Here is a 20,102-nt window from a genome sequence, read left to right as displayed (position 1 = left end):
TTGTGCAGCCAAGAGTAGATCGTGCACCACACAAGCAATAAAACAAAGTGAAGGCTGTAAAGCAAGCAAATTCAGGAAGTCCATATAGTTAAGACAGAGATCATTAACCCTCAAAATTTTCCTTCTTCATCTATTGCCCCATTTTTACGGACTCCATTTAGTTTGCAGCACTGGGTTCAATCCATCTTTTTTCTTAATTTTTTTAACTGCAAATGGCGAAATATACCCCTGAACTATGAGAAAATGTTTAAATATACCCTTCGTTATATTTTGGATCTAAATGTACCCTTATTGTGATACTATTGGTTCAAATATACCCCTCTTCTGTTAAGTTCCCCTCTTCTGTTGAGTTTGTCTAAGGTGAACATCCAATCTTACGTGACACTATTGCCACATGGCATGCCACTTCAGCGCCCTTAATCCATATATAAAAGACAAAAATTTGAAATACAATATTTTTCATGGTAGTGGTAATAGTGGTGGAGGGGAAGAAAATTTTAGTGGTGGAAAAAAAATAGAAGGGAGGGAAAAAATGGTTAGGGGCGCTGAGGTGGCAAGCCATGTAGCATCCACCTCATCAAATGTCAGTGCCACATATGATTGGATGTCCAATTTGGACAAACTTTGAACCAATAGTACAACAACAGGTATATTTGGACTCAAAGTATAACGAGGGATAAATTTAAACCTTTTCTTATAGTACTGGGGGTTTATTTGGTCCTTTTCCCTTTTTTTAATATATGGTCTCTTTGAAAAGTGCCCAGATCAACCAATTATAGAAAAAGATGTGTATTCAAATCCTATAAAAGTGTGTTAGTCTTTTAAAAATATGAATACTTACGGAAGCTTTCAGATATAGAGCTGAAACATAGGAATTATCCACTATCCACAACCCTCAACAGCACCCTTTCACCTTGCATTCTAACTCCAACTCAATTGGATGCCAAGAGACAAACCCCATAATATGTTTTAGATTTTAACTATATAGACAACATTTAACATTTTAGCATCAGAGAGCAAGAGGAAAATGAAGAATATGACTTCTAAATCATAAGCAAAAGCTAGACGCAAGAAGAAGAGAGGAGAGATCAAGACCATTTCCTAAGTTTATGCCAAAATTCAGCATAGAAGATGGAAGACTGACCTTTTGATGATAAAAATAGAGGGCCACTCTTGTAAACCTGCCAAGAGAAATTTCATTTCAATAAATTTAACTTCATCAAAAAAAAAAAAAAAAGTTCCAACGAATCCCGTTGTTGTCATCCATACAAGGTATATCAACTATAAATTCTACCAGTGGTTGAATATTAGTAATAAGAACATTATAAAGTGAAGTAAAAGCTATTTAGGCTCGATAGAAAAACAGCAATTCTCCCTATGATTAATTGATACAGACTTATAAAAGAAATTATCTCTTTCATAAAAAGTAATGCCCGTGACATAATGACAGAACAATAACTTAGAAGATGCACTGATTGCTCTCATTACATTCTTTGTTGTGCAAGAGAGCTACCATCAAATGGACTAGGCTTTACGCAAACACTGAACGAGTAGCAAGGACTAATTATGCTTATAATCACTTTGATCCAGAAAATCCAGAACAAGAAAATAGAGTCTTGTCTAGTATATGAACTGTTAAGCACAGAGTGGAAATGTATTAAGAGTTGTAAACAGACCAGAGTTACCTTATTCCCAGAATGCAACTGTGCTTGATCATTCGCCCCAGGTGGTGCAGGTGGCTGACGACCCACTTCTACCTGAAAACAGAAAAATGTGTGTTAACCCAAATCAAAGAAGAATCATAATATCCATAAAAATTCCAATTATGAAATACTGAAAAAATGATTATTACCTGGGGAGCGTCAGCATTTTGATTAGTCATGGTCTCGGCGTGAATAAGGTTCGCATTCGCTATCAACAACACAAATTATCCTGCATTGAGGACAAGCACATTCAAACCCATATTAAACGAAATGAAGATATTACTTTTTTCCTGCAGCGATGAACGAGAAATAATACATGCGTACTTTCTTACTTGCTTTGAATTTAAAATATTCAATTTGGCCTTATTTTTTTTGGTGTGTAAATGAAGTGACAACGACGTCGCATTGGGAGGACTTTTTGGTAACGAAAAACCGAAAGTCAAGCAAAGAAGAAAGACAAACGCCAACTTTAACGGAGCATCCCTGGGGAGACCTTTTCTTATTGTTTTGCTGACACGTCGCCCGTATATGTCTCTTCCTATTTTGCTGACTGAACATATGCACCTTGTTTTGGAGGCAATTCTTCTCCTGCTCATTTCTTGAACTAGCCCTTTCTTGGGGCTACTTTTTAAATTTTGTTTCTCTTTTAAAAAGATTTTAATAAAAATTAGTCTCTCGGTACGTGTTTATTGATTTATATAATATATATTTTGTAAATTAATATTAATATTATTAAATAAAACTTTAGATAATGATATATACATGAAAAAATAATAAAGTATAAGCTTTTACGAATTATCAAGATGGATCAATATCATCTGAGATTACGAAAATGAACAATCAAATTTTTATAAGATATATGTAATTTTTTTACTTATTTTAATTTAATAAGGTACAAATATGTATGAAGCGTATTTTGAAGATGATCCTCACTTTAATGGAACGTCTATCCTATCATTTATAGAAGTTGGACTATATAAAAGGTAATATAGAAAAAGCAATAAAAGATAATAATGAAGTTGAGAAAGTAGAACCTGGTTTTGCGGTTCTACTTGCGTCATGTCTTTAATTCTATTTTGTAGTCATAACACTTCTCATACAAGTTTCTTTTTAATTCATCACTTAGACCGTCCATGAAATCTCCATAGTCAAAACTATCATGGTAAACAATTTAATTTGGCGATATGAAAATTAAGATAAGCCTTAAGATATATGAAGAGATATTTATGTTGCAACAAAAGAAAATCATCACACTTGATCAAAATCAGCGATTGGTGACAAATTCTCTATGCATTGTGATCATTAAATTTTATGGTGAGAATACCAAGTTATCGATCCCTTTGTCATAGAAAATATCTCTCTCTCGTAAATGACATGAAGAGGAAGATTCTAACAAGAAAACTTTTCATGACATTATCAAGGTGAAAGGTAAAGAGGATAAAACTAACTATATACAGAATCAAGAATTAGAATGGGGATTGGATTACGGGGAGCAGGGGAAGCAGTTAACTACTTTGAGACGCTTTTTTCTTTAGGAGTTTCTCATCTTCAACACCTACACTGCATTAACCAGATTGTAACTCAAGCAAATAATGATGTTCTGACAGCAATCCATGATGAAGAGAAAATTAAAAGAGCTATTTTTTTACATGGATCCCAACAGTGCTCCCAGCCAGATGGATATGGAGGGGCATTCTTTTAAAGCTACTCAGGAATTATAAATTTTGCCCTAGCTAATATGGTACAGTAATTATTCAGTGGCTCTGGACTTTCTAAGTTTTACACTAGCACTTGTTTAGTTGTAATTCCAAGGGTGAAAAGTCCTTCGTGCTTTTGTGAGTTCAGGCCAATCAGTCTAAGTAATTATTCTAGTAAGATCATGTCTACGATTATGAGCTCCAGATTAGCCTCTATCCTTCCGAAGCTTATCTCTAAAATCAGGAGGATTTGTTCATGGAAGGTTGATAACCAAAAAAATTTTGGTAGCTCAAGAGCTCATACATGGGATTAAAAGGAAGAGAAGATGAGGGAATGTAATCATTAAACTCGAGCAGATTACAACCCATTCTTGTACATACAACCAAACTCTAGTCTACAAGTGTTGTCATGCCCCAAATCTGGGCCTGGACGTAACACGACACTCGGTGCCTGACTACGTGTGACCGAACGAACTAACTAGCTGGCTGAATCAACATGTGATATCATAACAGACTAAATGCGGAAGATAAACTAACACATGTTGATATACTGAAAGTCTAAATGATAAAAATCAAAGTGCGAAAATACTAGTACAATTCTGAAATATATTTGTAGCCAAAATAGCTTAATATGAAAAGCCTGCGACTCTGTCTAACTATTACTCTAGTCTATGAAGCCTCTAATGAAGTACTGAAAACACTGACTGTCTGAAAATACTGAAGGCTGTAAGGTAATGATAATGGCCCGAAAGAACTGGGATCACCAAATAGTTGGTACTAGAATCCTAGCGCTCTGAACCGTCAACCTGTAAATCATTACATGCATCGTGAGATGCAGGCCCCGGGCAAAAGGGACGTCAGTACATTTGAATTGCACTGGTATGTAAAGCAACTGAAGGAAAGAATTATAAATGCTGAAACTGAAACTAAGCTGATAACTGAGAATTGATAATTGATAACTGAAATGATAACTATTGAAACTGAAATGATAACTGATAACTGATAACTGATAACTGAATTGATAGCTGATAATTGATAACTGAACTGATAATTGGTAACTGAAATGATAACTAATAATTGAACTGAACAAAGGAAGTAAGGATATGAATACTCCCTCTTCTGAATGATGAACAACTTGTTTATCTGAATATTAAACTACGGCCTCAGGCCCAATATATATGTGCACAAACTGCAACATCGGGCCCAAATATACGTATACATAACTGTGGCCTAAGGCCCAAAGATGCATAAAGCATAAACTGCAGGCTCAGGCCCAAATACAGGGGTTCAACATTCAGGGATTTAAAATCAAGAACTAAGAATCATACTACAATACATGATACTGAAATAATGAATCATATTGAGTTACACGATACTCGAATGATAAATAGAACTAGACTGAGACATGTATTCATGAACTAATTATGAAAACTGAAACTTCAACTGTTTATGACATGCTGAGTAATCTAGACTGAGACTCATGGGCATCAAACCCAAGTCTATATTGATTATGCACTGATTTCGCAACGTTTAGAATGAAAGTCATGAATAAGTTACGAAGCTAGAAAATAGAAGTTCTTCGACTATTCATGGAACTAAGGCATAATTACTTTCTGAGGAAACTAGTAATAGTCATATTGAATGGGACGTAGGGAGAATCTTAGACATTCCCAAACGTAAAGAGAGTTAGCCTCACATACCTCAATTTCGCCCCTTAGTGATACTATAATGATCCACAATACTAAGAACCTTCAATCTACAATAGCAACATCAAATGGAACCCAATATTAGCAACAAATTCCATAACTAAAGTCATTTAGGCATATTATCAACCACCTTGAAGGCATAAATCTCTACATCTCATCACCATATAATTAGTTCATCTAACTACCACCATTCATCAACAATTTATCCCACCATCATGATTAATCAATTTATAACTTAATTCCAGCATCACATATATGACCATCTATCCACACACAACCAACAAAGTTCCACTAAATAATCATCTTTCAATCTCTACAATTGTTGTGTAATTAAATTGGGAACTTATGGCTTCCAATCATCATACCAAGAGTTTCAATATTTACTTATACTCATATTCCCTTAGTAAATCCATACATGTATGTCTAAGGGTGTAGGATTACCTTTTGGAAGAAATCTTGCAAAACCCTCGTTTGAGTTCTTGAAGAAATCTCTTGAAGATCTAAGTATTTTATGTGTAGATTTCATAAATACTAGTGTAGAAATGATGGAATTCACACCAAGATAATGGGGATTTCTTACCTTGAAGATAGGAGGGTTGGAGGTCTTGAGAGAGTGGAGGAAAACCCTAAAATTCGTCCAAATGAAGTGGGGAAAATAACCCCCGAAGGTCTTATATCAAAATAGGGTCGGGTTGAAAAAAAACAAGATTTGCACAGCCGCGGCGCATGGGGCACCAGGTAATGAAAAATGTGTCTAGAAACGAAATTTGGAAGTGTTCTGTAAATCTACACAGCCGCGCAGCATGGGGCGGCGCGGTAGTGTAAAATTCTACCAACTTTTGGTAATTTGGTCATAACTTCTGGTAGGAGTGTCCAAACGACGAACGGTTTGAAGTGTTAGAAACTAGACTACAAGATCTTTCATTTGATAGGTTGTGAATCACTTGACACCTTATATAAATGTAGATATGCTCGTGCAAAGTTTGGTCTTGTGTGTGGTTATTTGGAATTTTAGTCTATCATGAAATTTTCAAACTTGACTTAGACTTAGGCCTCTTCTTGGATCCCAAATCACTTATGATATGCCTCATACACTTATTATCATATCCAGTTGATAACCATCACATTAATACTCATTTAATGCATCCACAACTAAATCAAATTTATGGGGTGTTACAAGTGTCACGACCCACAATCCTAACCTGTCGTGATGACGCCTAATACACCAGTTAGGAAATCCAGAACATAACGATAAAGAACCAGAACAACAATAATTACAGAAATAACATAAGTCTAAAACCTCAATGCAATAAATTAATACCAATACAAGGTAAATCCCTTAGAAATTGATAAATACGAAGTCATGAGCTCTATAACGGAATACAAGTCTGAAATTGAACAATAATAACACTTTCTAAACTGTAACAACAATACGTAAGGAAAATACAAGTCAAAACTGCAACCAAGGATGCAGCTCTACCTCGCCTCTTGAACTTAGTACAACGAGCAAGCCTACTGTTGTTAACTTGTCCTCATACCTGGATATGCACAATTAAGTACAAAGTGTAGTATGAGTATATTTGACCCAATGTACTTAATAAGTATCGTAATTAGCCTCGGTGAGGTAAAAAAACAAGAATTGTAAATGAAACTAGCGATAACCTATATAGTTTTATCATTTAAACAAATATAGAACAATAATGAAATCAGGTCATAAAGCACATGAAGAAACATCTATGTGTAAGTGTACAGTTACTCAAATACGGTGTTCAATCAATGTTTAGTATATAGAGAAGATATGCAGCCAAATCAGGTAATTAACCATGGATTGCAAGTAAAGATGAAATGCTAAATCCAAACAAATACTGGCCAGATTTTCCCAACCTTTCCATATCCGTACCAAACCACTGATCAATTTTCCTCAATATCTACGTTACATCATCAAAAGAGAAATATGAGAGGGTGACCCTATGGGATGGATCTGTATCCATACGCTAGACACACAATTCATGTGTTGCACGAACAACTCACGTGTTAATAATATAACCCGCACGGACAACTCACGTGCTAATAATATAAATATTTGGATCCGCACGGACAACTCACGTGCCAATAATCTCAACTCCATGGAAAACTCACGTGCCAACAATCATAATCCGCCCGGCGCGATCACAGGCTACCAGCCCAGCTCATAACACAGAGAAAGCAATTATACGAGAATACATGTACATGATCAATTATTACTAATTTTATACTCCTGGACTGGTATATCTAGCATGCTATAGTGTAAGCATGTGCAATGTGTGCTATCACAGCTAAAATAAATAATTTTATCATGGAATAGCAATTTTATGAATTCCAATTGGAAAAGTAACTTCAATGAAACCTTAACATGTTACAAATAGCTCATTGAGGGTACACATAGGAGAAACAACAAAGTTTAAAACTTAACAATCAATTCAAGGCATGACATAGCCTGTATACTACCCCGAGCATGGATAAATAACCTGGTGTTAGCACATGGTATGACGACTTAACCAGTCGTCACATGAGTTACCGCTTTGTTTTCCCTATTTCTGCTTCTTATTACTTTGTCTATCGGTTCTATATGTGATCGGGTTGGTTGGCTCGGTTCGGAAAGGATTTGGTAAGGTTTGAGACACTTAGTCTCTTTTGAGGAAGCTTAAATTGGAAAAGTCAACCGAATATTGACTTATGTGTTAGAGGTCTCGGATATGAGTTCCAATGGTTCGGATAGCTTCGGGAAGTGATTTGTGGCTTAGGAGCGTGATAGAAATGAGCTTTGGAGGTTCGGAGGAGATTTAGGCTTGAATTGGCGAAGTTGATATTTTGGCGATTTTCAGTTGGTATGTGAGATTTTGATATAGGGGTCAGAATGGAATTTCGAGAGTTGCAGTAGTTCCATGGTTCATTTGGGATGTTTGTGCAAAAATTCAGGTCATTCGGACGTGGTTTAGTTGGGCTTTTGATCAAAAGCGTAATTCGGAAGATTTTGGAAACTTATGCTTGAATCCGATATGTTTTGGTTGAATCGATGTTGTTTGAGGTGTTTTGAAGATTGGGTACAAGTTTGAATAAGGTTTTGGAATATGTTGGTGATTTTGGTTGAGGTCCCGAGGGCCTCGAGGTGATTTCGGATGGTTGACGGAGAAGTTTGGAATTTTGGTGAGCTGTAGATTTTTGCTGCTTCTGGTATTTCCGCACCTGCAGATTGGGGACCGCAGGTGCGATCTAGCAGATGCATGAAAAGGAGACGCAGAAGCGGAATGGAGCTAGGGAGGTAGGTAACCCCAGAAGCGGTTAGTGGACCGCACCTGCGATAGTGCAGGTGCGGCTGGTGCATCACAAATGCGGATCTAGGTAGAATAAGTGGGAATCGCAGAAGCGGTTCTTTGGCCGCAAATGTGGTACCGCAGAAGTAGGTATATAGCCACAAATGCGAAAATGCCTGTGCCAAAAGGTATAAATTGTATCCTTCGCGATTTTTGAGCTATTTTACCATTTCTAAGTCGGCTTTGGAGCTTTTTCGACGACTTTGAAGAGGGAGTTCAAGGGAACTTCATTGAGGTAAGGATTTTGGACCTAAAACTCGTTCCTATGGTATTATTTCACGGATTAGAGCTATAATAATGGAACTTAAGTGTTAAAATTTGGGGAAACTAGGGCTTCGCATTGAAGACCTAGACTTGAGGATTTGAGGGACCTATTGTGGTCAGATTTTGGTACTTTTGATATGTATGAACTCGTGGGGAGATAAGGAATCCATTGATGTGAATTTTATCGAATTCTGAGATGTGGGCCTAGGGGTCGGGTTTTGGTAATTTCGGGATTTGCATCGTATATTGATTATTTTCGCTTGGGCTTCATTCCCTTAGCATATTTCGACGTTGTGATTCTGATTTTGGATAGATTCGACGCAAGTGGAGGCCGATTCGAGGGGCAAAGGCATCGCAGGCTAGAGATTTGACTGGATTGAGTTGAGTAATGATTGTAAATGATGTCCTGAGGGTATGAAACCTCGGATTGCACATCGTTGTGCTATATTGAGGTGACGCACACTCTAGATAACGAGCGTAGGGTCGTGCACTGTTGGGGAATGTGACTTTGTCCATCCCAAATGAGTGTTTTACTGCGTTTTGACTGAAAACTATTTGCTATCATCATGTTTTGGGCTGAATGCCATATTTGGGCTTCGTGCCAACTATTTAAACCCTTAGAGGATTTTTATTGATATTTCCTCACTGTTTTGACTTTATACTTGAACTCAGTCATGCTACATCCTAATATTTTTCATAACTCAACCATGTTAACTCTACTTTAACACTTAAATGACATTTTAAATGATATTTTGGGCTGAGCACTATGTTTTACTATTGCCCGAGTGGCTATGAGATTTTGACTGACTAAGGCCGATGACCTATGTTGTGAGGAAACACTAATTATGATTATGAGGCCGAGGGCCTGAGATATATACGCCACGATGTGGCTTGTTGATATGAGGCCGAGGGCCTAGTGATGATGCCATGAGATGGCTTAATATTGCACTTGGGCCGAAAGGGGCCCCTCCAGGAGTCTGCACACCCCCAGTGAGCGCGGGTACCTATTGTAACGTGAGAGATAGCTTGAGGGGCTGGTATAGTTGACATCGTAGCTCGAGAGGCAATCCTTTATGTGCTTATCTGTCTTATTTGTCTGTCATTTACCTATTTAATTGTTAAATAGGCATTTCTTGAAGTTTAAACTAAAGTTATATGATTTTACATATCTTTGCTGAATCACTTTTCTTACCAGTTTTACTGCTTCATTATAGCCTATAATGTGCCTTACGTGATTTCATGCTCTCAGTCGTTTATTTATGATTATTACTCACTGAGTTGGAGTACTCACTTTACTTTCTGCACCCTATGTGCAGATTCAGGTGTATCTGGTCCCGCTCACGAGTGTTGATCTTTCCAGCTCAGGCGGTTCCGAAGATTCTCTAGTAGCTACTGATGTTCGCAGCCCAGAGTTTCTTCCCTATCTTATTTCTCCTTGTTTTAGTTTTTGTATTAAACTTTGTAGACTTTTCTGAGTATTCCGGATTTTTAGATGCTCATGACTAGTGACACCCCGGTATCGGGTTGTGTTGGGTTGTATTCCGCAAATTATGCTATTATTTGCTACTTTGAGATTTTATTTATTATGCTTTAAACTTATTCTATATGGTTTAACTGTTAAAAATTGAAGTGTGAAGTGTCGGCTGGCCTTGTCTTCACGAGAGGCACCATCACGACCAGGATAAATACCCAGGTGTTAGCACATGGTCTCAAACCCCCACACATATGCGCACCTATAGCAAGTAGCTATCATGAATAATTCAAGAAACTAGTGCTTCAACCAAGTTTAGATAAGATACTTACTTCAAGCAAACCAAATCACTCCGCTAATAAGCCCTTCTCGCGTGTATCAACCTTCAAAAGGCTCGAATCTAGCCAAAATAATATAATACTATCAATAAAAGCCATAGGAAGTAATTCCTAAAGATAAAGCTAAGCTTTAAATCAAGTCAAAAAATTAACCCAAAAATTCAACCCCTGAGCCCGCACCTAGGAACCTGATAAAATTCACAAAATCTGAACACCCATTCAATTACTAGTCTAACCATACCAAAATCATCTCATTCCAACCACAAATTGACCGTAAAATCCTTAGATTTCACTCTCCAATAACAAAGTCCAAAAATCCGTAAATTCTAAATTAGATTCATGAGAAATAGGTTAAATAATCAATTGATATTCAATATTTATGGACAAGAGTGATTAAAAGTCACTTACATCCTCAATCTAGGTGAAAACCTCTCTAAATATCGCCATAGTCCGAACTCCAAAATTCCCAAAATGAAAGAAAGACTCAAACCCTCGATTTTAAATCACTACTAGCGATTTCGCTTTGACGGACCAAACCCGCGCAACTACTTTTTTGCTTTTGCAGAAAAAGATTCATTTAATCAAAGTTCATTAAACTCCCGACCTGTCGCTTCTACAGGAAATTACAAGTCAAAACTGCAGCCAAGGATGCAGCTCTACCTCGCCTCTCGAACTCAGTACAACAAACAAGCCTACTGCTGATAACTTGTCCTCCTACCTGGATATGCACAATTAAGTGAAGAGTGTAGTATGAGTACATTTGACCCAATATACACAATAAGTATCGTAATTAACCTTGGTGAGGTAAAGAAGCAGGAATTATAAATGATACTAGCGATAACCTATACAGTTTCATCATTTAAACATATATAGAACAATAATGAAATCAGGTCATAAAGCACAAGATGAAACATCTCTGTGTGTATGTGTACAGTTACTCAAATATGCAATTCAATCAACGTTCAGCATATAGAGATGATATGCAGCTAAATCATGTAATTAACCATGTAAATTATAAGTAAAGATGAAATGCAAAATCAAAACAAACACTAGCCAGATTTTCTCTACCTTTCCATATATGTACTATACAACTGATTAGTTTTCCTCAATATCTGCGTGTACACCATCAAGAGAGAAACATGAGAGGGTGACCCTAGGGGATAGATCTGTATCCACAAGCTACACGGACAACTCAGTGTTGCATAGCCAACTCATGTGTTAATAATATGACCTGCAAGGATAACTCACATCCCAATAATATCATCCGCACTAACAACTCACGTGACAATAATCACAATCCGCCCAACTGGTCACAAGCTACCAGTCCAGCTCATAACATAGAGAAAACACTTATACGAGAGTATATGTACATGATCAATGATTACCAATTTTATACTCCTCGACTGGTATATCTAGCATGCTATAGTATAGGCACTTGCAACGTGTGCTATCACAACTAAAACAAATAATTTCACCATGGAATAGCATTTTTATCAGTTCCAACGGGAAACTAACTTCAATGAAACCTCAACGTGGTACAAACAACTCACAAAGGGTACACATAGGAGAAACAACTCAGTTTGAAACTTAACAATCAATTCAAGGCATAACATAGCCTATACACTACCCCGACTATGGATAAGCAATCGGTGTTAGCACATGGGCTCAACCCCCATACATGTGCGCACTCGTAGCACATAGCTATCACAAATAGCTCAGGCAACTAGTGCTTCAATCAAGTTTAGATAAGATACTTACCTCAAGCAAACCAAATCACTCCGCTAACAAGCCTTTCCCATGAGTATCAACCTCCGAAAGGCTCCAATCTAGCCAAAAACGTAATACTATCAATAAAAGCCAAAGGAAGTGATTCCAAAAGATAAATCTAAGATCTTTAACTCAAGTCAAACAGTCAACCCCCGGGCCCGCACCTCGGGTCGCTACTTAATTCATAAATTTCGGACACCTATTCAATTACGGGTACAACCATACCAAAATCATCTAATTCCAACCATAAATTGACCCTCAAATCCTTAAATTTTACTCTCCAATAGTATAATCCAAAAATTCCCAAATTCTAACTTAGATTCATGAGAAATACGTGAAATAATCGATGGGTATTCAATATTTATGGACAAAAGTGATTAAAAAGTCACTTACCTCTTCAATCTAGTTTAAAACCTCCCCAAAAATCACCTTAGTCCGAACTCCAAAATTCCCAAAATGAAAGAAAGAGTCAAACCCTCGATTTTAAATCACTGCCAGCGATTTCGCTTCTACGAACCAAATCTGCGCACCTGCGCATCTGCTTTTGCGGAAAAAGCTTCATTTATTCAAAGTCCATTAAACTCCCGACCTGCCGCTTCTGCGGTCAAAAATACCGTTTTTGCGGGTCTACTTTTACGGTCAACCTCACGCTTTTGCGCATGCGCACCTATGGAAACTATCCGCATTTGCGGTCCTAGCCCCTCAAGTCCAAAATCTGCTTATGTTGAACTCCCTTCGCAGAAGCACCTTCGCTTCTGCAGAAATACTGCTCACACCTGCGAAGTTCCTCCGCCAAAGCCAAATTCCGCTCCTACATCCTTCTAGTCGCACCTGCGGCAAAGCCCACCGCAGGTGCGATTACACCAGCAACTCCAAAACGCTTCAGCCATGCTCTAAGTCCAAATATCGATCTGTTAACAGTCCGAAACTCACCCGATGCCCCCGGGACCTCAACCAAACATACCAACAAGTCCTAAAACATGACACGAACTTAATTGAAGCTTTAAATCACATCAACCAACATTGAAATCACGAATCCCACCCCAATTCAAGCCTAATGAAACTAAAGAATTTCCAACTTCTAAAACAATGTCGAGTCATATCAAACCAACTCCTATTTTAACTTCCGAAACCAAAATCCAAGCATGCTATCAGCAAAATTAACTCTCAATCGAACTTCTCAACCTTTCAAACCTTCAACTTTCTAATTTCCTACAATTCAAGCCAAAATGACTTGCGGACCTCCAAATCAATATCCAGACATACGCTGAAATTCAAAATCACCATAAAAAAAATCAAAACCATTTAAACTCCATTTTGGAGTCGTCGAACAAAAGTCAAACTCCGGTCAACTCTTTTAGCTCAAGCTTCCAACCTTAGGACTAAGTTTCCCAATTCACTCTGAAATATCCCCGGAACCAAACCAACCACCCTGACAAGTCACCTAACCATAAATCAACATAAAAAAGAAATAATTGGGGGAAAGGGGCAATAATACTCAAAATGATCGGCAGGGTCGTCACAACAAGCCTCTAAAAGTACCAAAAGAAATTACATATGCTAGACTTGGTCGGGACAGGGCCCCTTCATACCAGAAATGACTAGAACATGTTCTTTGATACCTAACTACTTTCGAATAGCTGCTCTAAAGTAGTGGAGCGCAACGACCAATCAACTAGAGTAAACACCCTATGGGGGAGGGATGTCACCAGGCCTATCTGTATCTATGGGTATGAATACAACGCCCAAAAGAAAGGGGAATCAATATGGAAAAAGTATCGAGTATGTAAGGCTAAGAAAGCATGCAAAATTAGTGGCATAACTTAAAAAATATGTGTACTTCTTTCAACCTGTATTCCGTAGACAAGCCACTGGGGGCATAAACTGTAACAACTATAAATTAAGAAAATATGCAACCTTTATGTAAGGTTGAGCCACTCATGGAGGCTACACAATACATGCAACATAATGTTACTTAGCCCTTCTTTGTGGTTGTCACGACCCAAAAACCGACCCGGTCGTGATGGCGCCTATCGTGAAACTAGGCTAGCTGACACAACTCCGGAATCAACCATTTTCCAATAAAAGTTATTTTATACCATTTATAAACCAATAATCTTATAATGAAAATTTAAAAGAAAAGTGAGGAATAATTACACAAGCCCGACATTGGGGTGCCATTAGTCATGAGCATCTACCAAGGTCTGAATACAACAAAAATCCAAAAATGTACTAAATACAGTAATGAAAATGAGGGGAAGGAAAGCAGTGCTGCGAACGTCGTGCAGCCACCTTGCTAACTCCGATGACTCCGCCTATGAGCAATCAACACCCGCTACCGGGTTCTGAAATACCTGAATCTGCACACGAGGTGCAGGGAGTAATATGAGTACTCCAACCCAGTAAATAATAAGAGTAAATAAAGACTGAGTAGTAAGAAAATGCGTCAACCACGTCATAGCACCACAGTGATTACAACCTGTTTCCAAATCAGGATACCACTTAAATCATTTCGTTAAACTCCCACTTTCGTAAAATCCTTTAAAATGATATTTCTATCCTTTTCAATATAGGTTTAATGAAATATATATATATATATATATATATATATATATATATATATATATATATATATATATATATATATATATATATAGTGAAAGTGATGAAAATCATAATCGGCCCCTCGGGCGAAACATAGTTCATATACAGCTTCTCGGCAAAACAGAAATTCATACCCATTTCATAACTTAAAACTTCAGTTTAAATGAAAGTTGTTTAAAGCAGTTGTTCAACATTTTCAATAGAGGCTCGGTCTAAAGATGAGTGAAAGCAATAATTAAATCAACATATTCGATAGAAACTCACTTTAAGGAGGAGTGAAAAACACTAAGCTCAAAACGAGGCCCCTCAGGCGAGCATCACTCGTGTACATGTATATAGATAGCCCCTCGGGCAAGCCTCTCATTCACTCGTGACTCAACTCTTACCAATCAACGCTCACACTCAGCACTCACACTCAATATGTACCATATAGCAACCACTGCAGTGTATAACCCGATCCATATATTGCTGCAGCGTACAACCCGATCCATATATTGTTGCGGCATGCAGCCCGATCCATATATATAGTCGACTGCGCTCATTGGGGGTGTGCAGACTCCGGAGGGGCTCCTACAGCCCAAGCGCTATATCGCTGTGGCATGCATCCCAATCCAACATATCGATGCGGCATGCAGCCCTATATATATATATATATATTGTTGCGGCGTGCAACCCGATCCATAAATGTATAATCCTCACAACCAGGCTCTCGGCCTCTCTCAGTCATTAACCTCACAATTAGACCCTCGGTCTATATCAGTCATCAACTTCACAATCAGACCCTCGATCTATCTTAGTCATCAACCTCACAATCACTTGGACCATCAGTAAAACAGGGAACTCAGCCCAAACAGTTTTCACATTTTAAGAAGTAATGTGATAAAACCAGATTTAAACAATAAACAGGTAAAACATGACTGAGGATATGCTTTCAAAACAAATAGAGCGAGGAAAAATAGTAAAAGTTCCCCTAAGGGTCTCAACAGGTCGGCACAAGGCCCCAAACATGGCATACAACCCAAAATATAATATCAATCTCTAAAATATGGAATATCAAAATATTTCAAATCAAATACGCGACTTATCAGTCGTACGGGATGGACCAAGTCACAATCCCCAACGGTTCACAACTCCATGCTCGTCATCTAGCGTGTGTGTCACCTCAAAGTAGCACAACGATGTGAAATCCAGGGTTTCAAACCCTCAGGACAGTATTTACAATCATTATTTACCTCGATCTGGTCCAAACTCTAGTCTGCGATGCCTTTGCCCTCACGAATCGACCACTAGATGCTCCAAATCTAGCCACAATCAGTACATAACTATTAAAATATGCTAAGGGAACAAAGCCCACTCGAAAATATCCAATTTACATCAACAATCCCGAAATTTCTCAAACCCAGCCCCCGGGCCCACGTATCAGAATCCAATAAAAGTTATATCAATAGAATTCTCATCCTCTCACGAGTCTTTACATACCAAGAACATCAAAATCGGACCTCAATTGCCCCTTCAAATTCCCAATTTACACTCTCCAAATCCAAGACCTAATTCCCCAATTTTTAGGCTTTAATTTCCACATTTTTGATGATTAAACAAGTAAGAATCAACATAGGATCAAGTATGGAGTTCAAAAATCTTACCTCCAAGTGTTCCCCTTCGATTCCCTCTTCAATCCTTCTCAAAAGCTCCAAATATCGCTCAACAATGGAGAAAATAGACCAAAAATCGCGAAACTCACTTTTAAACATTCTGCCCTAGAAAAAATTACCTTCTTCGCAAACAAGACCGGCCTCCCGCGTTCGCATAGATCAAATTCATTGCCTCTCCACTTTTCCCTTCGCGAACACGGACAATTCCACGCGAATGCAATGCTTTGCCATACCAGGCTTTCGCGAACGCGATGCAACTCTTGCGAACGCATAGCACATGGGCCTGGGTGCCCAACGACCTTACTCCTCTACACGAACGCGAGCCCAGTCTCACGTCCGCGATGCACATGAATCCTCTACCTTCACGTTCGCGTTCGCGTTCTCATCCTCGCGAACACGTAGAACAAAAATATCATCACACAAAACACCTTCGCGAACACGAGTCCCTGACCGTGAACGCGAAGAACAATTTGTCTGCAACAAAAACCAGCAAAAACTGCCAAGTCCAAAGTCCTAAATTGATCCGTTTAACCACCCGAAACTCACTCGACACCCTCGGGACCTCAACCAAACATGCCAACATATCCCATAACCTCATTCAAACTTATTCCAACCTTCAGAATGCTCAAAATAATATTAAAACACCAAAATCACATAGGATTCAAGCCTAAGGGCTTCAAGAACTTCCAAATTCCGCTTTCGATCAAAAAGTCTATCAAACCTCGTCCGAATGACCTGAAATTTTGCGCACACGTCACAAATGATACAACGGAAGTACTGCAACTCTCGAAATTCCATTTTGCCCCCTATATCAAAACTTACCTATCAACCGAAAAATGCCAAAATCTAATTTTCACCAATTCAAGCCTAAACTTTCCACGGACTTCAAAAATGCATTCCGATCACGCTAATACGTACCAAAGCACCTAACGAAGATAACCAAATCATAAAAATTTCGATCCGAGATCATATACCAACAAGTCAAATCTTGATCAAACTTTTTTAATTTCAAGCTTCAAACTGAGAACTGGTCTTCCAAATTCATTCTGGTTACCCTAAAAACCAAAACCAACAATTTACATAAGTCATAATACATCACACAGAGCAAGTCATGCCCGAGAACTAGCGAGCAAAGTGCAAAAGCTCAAAACGACCGTTCGGGTCGTTATAGGGGTATATTACTTCATATCGTACTCGGCCTCGCAGAGGACTCGATAAAGTTTATTTCTTTTGTCACATCGTACCCGGCCTTAGGTGGTCCTAGTTGTACTTGGCCTCAAGAGATCTCGGTCATACCCGGCCATGTAAGGGCTCGCTAGTGTCTATTATCACATCATTCCATACTCGTCCCCATAAAGAGCTCGGTCATACCCGACCACACAAGGGCTTGGTCGTACTCGGCCACACAAGGGCTTGGTAGTGTATCACATTGTGTCTCTTTGTGCTAAATTAATCAGTGGTTGCACAATAGGTGTCGTATCCGACCATCTATAGAGCAGATCGGTAAAGTAAAAATAGATACACAAACATGTAGGTGCAATGTAGAATCAATTTTAAGAGTTATTAAGATTAGACTCAAAATGCACCATATGTTCCGACCTCAAGATATCAGCTGGAATTATTATAGACTTTGAATTGAATGTTACCAGCAAGAATGTACAAGAATAGAACAATGTCATTGAGAGGGGCTTAAAACTACCAAACCTTATAGTGCAGGGATCATTTAGAAGGAAATGGAGACTTACACTAACTCATCCCAAGAAAGAAAGTATCCCTACATACCTTGTCGAAGAATTAGCTATACTCCTAAGATGATAAATTCTGCCTCCAACAAATCTCTAAAATCAATACTACAAGATGATAGATATAACAACGACGATCAAGCTCCTTGATACCAGATTCTCCAAAATTCGCCTTCGACCTTGTCTTAAACTGTTTAAGAATTCTAATTGGGTGTTGAGCATTTTGGGAGAACAAATATTGGTGATATCTTCTAGAATGAAAGAGAAAGAGTTTTAATGCCCTTTTTATTCAATTCCAAGCATAGAAATTTCCACCACTTCCACATGAAAAATGGGTCGCCCCCGGTTACAATAACGGGCGGGACAGCTGGCGCAAGCTTGCTGAAGCATGCAATCCCCTTTGCATTCACACGTGACACCGGCCAATTGGTTGAGCTAAAACCAAACTCACAACTTTTAAATTTTCAGGTGTGGGGTGTAACATCATCCCCCCTTTGAAACATTCATCCTTGAATGTTGAATCGTAGTTACTTCTTGCAAATTTCTTTAGTCCTAAAGTCACGCTTACCATGGTAGTATCTTTGTTGTCTCCGCATCACTAAACAAGTGGGGGTACCTAGATTTCATATCTTCTTCATATTCCCATGTCATTTCTCCTACATTGTTTTTCCTCATTAGTACTTTAACAGAAGCCACCTCCATGGTTCGCAGCTTACGCACATGACAATCTAAGATGGATACTAAAATTTCTTTGTAATATAGGTCCTCTGTGACTTGAATGTCTTCAATAGGGATAATGCGAGATGGATCGCTTAAGCACTTTCAAAGCCTAGACACATGGAACATTGGATGGACTACTTCCAGTTTCGGGGGCAGTTCAACCTTATAAGCCACTTGACTGACTTTCTGAATAGTTCTATATGGTTGAACATATCGGGACTGAGTTTGTCCTTCTTACCAAACCTCATTATGCCTTTCATGGGTGATACTCTTAGGAGTACCCAGTCTCCCACGAAAAATTCCAAATCTTGTTGTTAGTTATCAGAGTAAGATTTTTGCCTGCTTTGGGCAGCCAACAATTGATTTCGAATTACCTTCACTTTTTCTACGGCATGTTGTATCAACTCAGGACCAATAACTTTATTTCACAAACTTCGAACCAACCAATAAGAGATCTACACTTTTGCCCGTATGTGGCCTCATATGGTGTCATCTGAATTCTAGCATGATAGCTATTGTTGTAAGCAAACTAGATGAGTGGTAGGTGATCGTCACAACTTCCTTTGAAGTAAAGAACATATGCTCGTAACTTGTCCTCGAGCATTTGAATAGTGCGATCGGCCTGGTAATCTGTTGTGGATGGAAAATGATACTAAGGTTGATCCTTGTACCCAACTCTTTTTGGAATGATATCCAAAAGTTAGCCGTAAACTGAGCACCTAGGTATGATATGATAGAGATCGAAAATCCATGGAGTTGAACTATTTCCTTTACGTATAACTTAGCATAATTTTCAGTTGAACTAGTAGAAAATGAGCTGACTTGGTGCATTGATCTACAATGACCCATATGGAATCAAATCATTAGCGTGATCGTGGTAACTCGGTAATGAAATCCATGTTGATTCCCTCCCATTTCAAGTTTAGAATCTCCTATTTTGTAGAAAAACTCCCGATTTTTGATATTCAACGTAACTTGTTGGTAATTTGGACACCAAGCAACGTATTTAACAATGCTCCACTCATGTCGTTCCACCAGTATAGTTGTCAAAGATCGTGGTATATCTTGGTTGACCCTAGATGAAT

General features: G+C 38.4%; 1 protein-coding gene across 6 annotated transcripts in view; it reads right to left on the bottom strand.

Moving 5' to 3' along the window:
• The window catches only part of LOC107776387 (rho GTPase-activating protein REN1-like), a 68,952-nt gene extending 66,799 nt beyond the window's left edge, over window positions 1-2,153 (bottom strand). For 5 of the 6 annotated variants that reach the window (XM_075236865.1, XM_075236867.1, XM_075236868.1 and 2 more), the window contains exons 1-3: window positions 1,853-2,024; window positions 1,686-1,757; window positions 1,145-1,181 (exon numbers count right to left, since the gene is read on the bottom strand). In XM_075236865.1, the coding sequence (XP_075092966.1) occupies window positions 1,145-1,181; window positions 1,686-1,757; window positions 1,853-1,882 (139 nt within the window). In that variant the 5' untranslated portion in view covers window positions 1,883-2,024. The other variant, XM_075236866.1, reaches the window with a different exon arrangement.
• Between the last annotated feature and the right edge of the window lie 17,949 nt (window positions 2,154-20,102).

This window comes from Nicotiana tabacum, chromosome 18, assembly GCF_000715075.1.
Source record: "Nicotiana tabacum cultivar K326 chromosome 18, ASM71507v2, whole genome shotgun sequence".
Taxonomy (NCBI): domain Eukaryota; kingdom Viridiplantae; phylum Streptophyta; class Magnoliopsida; order Solanales; family Solanaceae; genus Nicotiana; species Nicotiana tabacum.
This window is presented reverse-complemented; position numbering and strand designations above follow the sequence as displayed.